Source organism: Pocillopora verrucosa, chromosome 11 (genome assembly GCF_036669915.1).
Source record: "Pocillopora verrucosa isolate sample1 chromosome 11, ASM3666991v2, whole genome shotgun sequence".
In the NCBI taxonomy this organism is placed as follows: Eukaryota; Metazoa; Cnidaria; class Anthozoa; order Scleractinia; family Pocilloporidae; genus Pocillopora; species Pocillopora verrucosa.
The window spans coordinates 5984864-5990800 of NC_089322.1; the positions used below are offsets into that span (position 1 = coordinate 5984864).

Sequence of the window (5937 nt, forward strand, 5' to 3'; positions counted from 1 at the left end):
AATCAGGGTAATATCTTGTACCTGATGAGTTTGAGTATTCTCATCACCTGTTTCCTGAATAATGTATGGATATTATAGGGAGAAGTTACATGTTCATCACTTCTGGGAGTTAAAGGGTTAATGAGGCCCTGCTCACAGATGACCTAACTTTCTTTTGAATTTAACCATTACAAGAATGACTTGGCCTTCCTAGAAATACAAATAACCAGAAGTTATTCCTTTTGGTTAGGATCTTGTTGAAGAATTTCAGAAGAAAAGAGATTTTGTGGAAGAGTACACACCACTTACCAAGGAGACATATGGGGTCAGTAGTTGTAATATTTTTCTAGGGATGCATTATGATTCAGTAATTCCCTTTACTGCCTGCCTTACAATTCATATGATGTAAGTTGGGAGAATTTGGTTGTGGATCAACTAATAATCAGAGCATTATTTGCCTGCTTGGTAATGTATTGATGTGGTGAGGAGAAATAATGTTTTGGTCATGCATGGGAGTTTAAGGGTTGATGGTGTAAATGCTTCTCTCTCACCACGTCAGTCTGGGCTAGGATTCTGCACCCTGAGCTACTTGTGGGTGAAGGATAGATTACATTTACATGCATCTTGTTGGTTTGCTTTAGGGGTCTTTTATGAGGGAAAAAAAGACCTGGAATTCCAGAATGCCAACTCTGCTGGAAACTGTGGTTGAAAAGCCAGAATGTCTAATTGTCAATAATAACATAAACAATTAAGTTATGATTCTGTAAATTGGTTTTGCACCAAACAGCACCTATGATGAGAACAAGGTTTTAGAGGAAAGTCAGATTTGGTTTTAGCTTCTAAGTAAGATTTGACAATTTTGAGATTTTTTCCTTCAATAAATAAATATTTTTCTACTTATGATTTTTTGTAGAACTTCACCAAAATGGTACACAGTCAGCAACGTATGTAGCAATGTTTTATTTGCTGGAATGTGTAATCTGCATTAAGGTTGTTTAGGCTGAAATAGTAAATTACAACTTCAAGTCTCATGATTTTGGTGAATGGTCCAGGCTAGTGAATTTTAACAGAAAGTATGGCTAAAAACATTGATATCTAAAGAACATCCATGTAAAAACAACATGAGGGTGGCAAAGACATACTTGAATTATTATTCAATAATACAGTATTGTAATGTATCAGGATGTTACAAAATATATGATTGATTTTGATAATAAAGGATACTGTATGATTATGACAATCTCACCATGATGGCATATTAATGCATATGTAAGTTTGGTTATTTTGAATTTCTTTGTGAATTTTAGGTGTTGCATTAGCAGTGAATGATTTTAGTTCTGGCATCATGACAGCATCTGCTGGTGATGATAATAGTACCAAGGAATTGAAAGGGTTTGTTGTTCTTTGTCTGAAATTGCTGAATGATGTGATTTTGTAATAATTACTCAATATTTATTTCATATCTTTCCATTATTAACCTGTGGTGGCAAACTTCCAATGCAAGCAATGATGGACCAGACATATAGTTTGGCTGATTTTTTTTCCCATGTGAATAACCACTGTTTTACCACATCTTACATGCTAGCTCTACTCACTGTAACCATCATGAGAACTGGCAGTAAGAGGCAATCAAGACCTATCAAGACCTTAGCATGATAGTTATGTCTTCCTCTGTTGTTGAAGTGATCAGCATCTAAATTCTCCTCACCATATCACTGCTGCATAGTACATTAAGGTCTTGAGAATAAAGGAAATGATAGAAAAAAACAAAGAAGCTCTTAATTGTTGAACAACTTCTCCTTGTCAGTATAATAGAATTTGTACCAAGAACAGTATTGAGAATATACAGTCTGATGTCAGTGTGTAACGAAAAGCTAATTTTAAAAGCTTTTTTTACTTTTACAGGAGTTTTGTGACTTTTTCAAGCGCACTAAATGGTGTCAAGGTATGGTAGCTTTTTAGACAGGAACTAGTGTTGCTGGCAGTATTTTCAATTCCAAGAGTTTAATTTGTTTTGTCTTACTTGTGTGTGTGTGTGTCTTCTCCTTTCTTTAGGAATCACTGGATGTTATGTCCACTAATGATGACAACACGTTAGGTTTTACTTTAGAACTTTATTCCAGATACATGGATGCTGCCAAGGTATGCGAAATATGTATTGGAAAACTTGGATCTTATTGAACTCTTCAAAGGATACCAACTTTCTTTTTGTGGGCAGGGTTAGGGAAGGGGAAAGGAGGTGACTATTTTCTTTTGGGGTGGGGTTGGATGAGAGCATTGTCACAGCCTGAGAAAAGCTCAGGATCACTACACATCTAAAAAAGAAAGAAGAGAAAAACCAAAAATAACCAAACAACAACAAAAATTCATGAGCCAGACTGTTGACCAATCTATTTCTCATATCCCAAATGCTTTGTGGGTTGTGTCTTGAATGAGAACACTGGGTTCTACCCCCTCTATCTCTATTGCATTCAATTTTTTCAATTCATTGGTGAGTATTAGTTCATTTACATGAATGTAGCACAAGAGAGAGGTTATCTGTAGAGAAAGCACCCTTTGGAGTAATTTACATTTCATTTTCATACTGCTAAGCAAAAGGGATGGAAAACTTACAAACAAAGACTGGAATGGTGGAATGGAATCATGAACTGACTTGGGGAGTTTTTTTTTTTAATTTACAATGCTTCATGGTATAATTGAATTTGGAACCATCAAGTACAGATGAGCTGGAATGTGGGACTTCTGGATTGCAATTCCAGTGCCCTAACTTTGAAAACCCCTTTTTTTAATTGGTTATTTCTTCTTGCTGTCTCAAGATGATTATTTTAACTGTTTACTGCACTTGTTTTGTCCATCTCTTACCCTGCAGGAGATGCTTTTCCGTCGTACATGTAAACTAGTTGAGTATGAGAACGCAACAAAAGCACTGGAAAAAGCCAAACCCAAGAACCAAGAAATGGTAAGGTTCTGACAAACATGCACATGATGCACATTCCTTAAATGGTACCTCTCTCTGATCTTGTCACATGTGACTGAGTATGTTCTTTCATGTGATTCACATAAGGCTGCACTTAGCAATAGACTCGAAGTTCAAGTTGAGCTTCTGAATAATTATGGTGAACACCAGAATTGAAGAATCCTAAATTGTTCTACGCATTTTTTTATTTTCAGCTTCAAAAAGCCAAAGACGATGCAGAGGAAGCATACAATTCAATTTCAGAAGCTGCAAAGAAAGAGGTGAATAAAATGATATAAAAAAGGCCTTTTGTTTTACTTAGACCTTCAGCTTACTGCTTTGCTGGAAAATTTTGCATGCCACCCTTACCTGGTTGCATTTCTCGGTTTGTTTTACAGGCAGACCACCCTGTTGTTGGTTTACATGTGACACATGTCAAACAATGATATGAATGTGAGATGAACGGGATTTTGAGATAATGCCACTCTTTTGTCTGTGTTTGGGGGTCTCTTTGGTGATTCTGCAGGTGTTTTGTTTCATGTATGGAAAAAAATCAAGATCAAAAAGTGTAGATCAAAATCCTGTTCATCTCAGACCGGCTAAACCGAAAAATCACGGGAATCTTCAAGAGAGAAAACATCCCAGTGCGAATCGCCCACAAGTCCTACGCTCTGAGACAAGCCCTTTCACGCAACACAACAGAAAGGAAATGCAACAGACCAAACTGCCCCATCGCAGACACCAATTTATGCCTACAGAGAAACACTGTTTATCAGCTCACGTGCAAAGCTTGTGGCGAATATTACATCGGAAGCACGACACGATTCCCACATGATCGAACAAAAGAACACTTGACCAACGACAACTCGTCGGTAAAAAAACATCTTACAACACACCATCGCAACAACAGCCATAACATTGAAGTCAAAGTAATCACGCGTGAAAATGACCCCGTCAATCTGCGATTGTACGAAGCGTATTACATCAGAAAGCACAAGCCGGGACTGAACTCCCGTGAGGAATGCACTGAACTTAACGATCTTCTATTTTAATGAGCTATTTTAATTAACTGTTTTTAACACATATTTTAGATCTTGATCAATGAGTGCAGAGAAAATAGACGGTACTGTAGATTTGGGTGGCCAAAATTTATTGCTAACCTTCGTTATGAAATAAGATTATGTTTATTTGACACAGACAATACAAAAATAATTTTTAAAATGATGTAAGGTCGTTTCAGGCATTGGCTCACTCCAGGCGTTCAGTTAGTAAAAGGGAGTGAAGACTGGAGTGGAAAAGTGAAACAGGAAGAGAGGTTGGGTCAGGTGGGGTTCATTAAGTGACACAACCCAAGCCTCCCTCGCTTTTTCACTTCTCTGCTATTATAGCTCTGTTTACTATCACACTTTGTTTTACCAACTGAATGTCTGGAACAGGCTATTTAGGCAATAATCACAACCATTATACTTTCTTCAAATGTGATTGGTGCATGAGCTGCTTTAATTTTTTACTTCTCACTCTGTACAGCTGTAATTGGACAGTTGGCTGTAGTCGGACACCTGTAATTGGACAGTTGAAGCAACGAATCATACAAGTCCACTCAGCCAAATCCACCAATCGCGGAGTCAATCACAATAACAATAGCAACAACCACTTATCCAAAAAAAATTAAGAATTTCCAAAATGGAGACATGTTTTTTACTTTAGACATTGTCTCTACCAGAGATATTTGACCTAAATGTATTTGGTGTTTTCGGAAATTGTAGCAATTAACATTAATTGGTAACAGGACTTCTTGTCGTCCAATTCTTTCTCTAATCATATTGATTATCATCAGATTGACAAATTGGTCTCTTACTTCTTTTTTGTCTAAGTTTGTTAATCATGTGTATGATAACAAAAGATGGAATTAGACTCCACTCAGTCCTATTACCATTGTAAATTGGCTGGAAATGGTGGCAAAAATCCAGCAATGACTTGAAATTTAATTAGCAAATATTTGATGACAGAAAGTAATTTTTCGATTTTGTGAAGGCTACCAGCCTTGAATCAAGGCCCCAGAACATTTAATAAACACTTAAGGTGAATTTTCAGCTTTATGCTTTTTCATGCAGATCACCATTATACTAAAGAGTGAATTAATTTCTCCACGTCTTTTTATAAAATAATATTTTTATTAAATCTGAATGAATGGGTTTCAAATATGTAAAGTTTTCTACATACTTTCGCAGTAACAGACATGGATAAAAAAATTTCCTTTTCAATCCTGTGAAAAGTACCAACCAAAAAACTGATTTCCTTTGTATTGAAAAGCTTTTGTAATTTGTATTAGGTTTAGCGATGGTAGGTTTTTGTTTGAATAGCTTTACCTGTAAAGGCAGAACTTGACGTTTTCAGTTGACTTAAATGCGAATATACTTATTATTCTGATGAAAACTGTTTTCCTAGTGTAATAATTTGTTTAACTTAGAATGGGCCATGTACGATGCTAATTGTCGTTTTAACTCTACCAAAGCTCTTGCGGTTTGAAATTGGTGACTCCCCCACCAGTCGTGTGGGGCGGAGTATTTTGGTTTTGTAGCAATAAAATTTACTTGTTCCCTCCATGAAGCTCCGTGGTATTCTATTAATCCCCCTAATGTGCAGTCAATCTTCTGTAGTCCTCTTTTTAACTCTGTCAGAGACGACTTTCGACGACTTTCCGTTCCCCCATGCGATCCCACCCTCTCCCCTAAGAAAACAAATTTCCTACAGCCCACCCAGGCTATAAGAATGACTCTTCCTTTAATATCCCTGGTTGTCTAGAATTTTAGGCACGAAACGACTAAACTTCCTCCCATGATCCTCCTCTTCCTAACCCTAACCCTATCTACAATTTTGTCGTCTGCTGTTTGAATGGCCTGGATTCTTTTTTAATGAGATCAGGTGCAAATCTGTCTGCTGCTGACGTAAAAGTCATCACAATGTCATCAGAGATGCTGCGATATGCAAATTGGTTGAAC

At 36.9% G+C, this 5937-nt stretch overlaps 1 protein-coding gene across 2 annotated transcripts in view; it reads left to right on the forward strand.

Annotated features, from left to right (window-relative positions):
• Positions 1 to 5530, forward strand: part of LOC136276879 (sorting nexin-6-like) — a 35580-nt gene extending 30050 nt beyond the window's left edge. The window contains exons 4-11 of one of the 2 annotated variants that reach the window (XM_066174712.1): positions 230 to 304; positions 893 to 923; positions 1287 to 1371; positions 1885 to 1924; positions 2035 to 2121; positions 2849 to 2938; positions 3151 to 3216; positions 3334 to 5530. In XM_066174712.1, the coding sequence (XP_066030809.1) occupies positions 905 to 923; positions 1287 to 1371; positions 1885 to 1924; positions 2035 to 2121; positions 2849 to 2938; positions 3151 to 3216; positions 3334 to 3381 (435 nt within the window). In that variant the 5' untranslated portion in view covers positions 230 to 304; positions 893 to 904 and the 3' untranslated portion in view covers positions 3382 to 5530. The remainder of the gene's footprint in view (positions 1 to 229; positions 305 to 892; positions 924 to 1286; positions 1372 to 1884; positions 1925 to 2034; positions 2122 to 2848; positions 2939 to 3150; positions 3217 to 3333) is intronic. The other variant, XM_066174713.1, reaches the window with a different exon arrangement.
• The last annotated feature ends 407 nt before the right edge of the window (positions 5531 to 5937 follow it).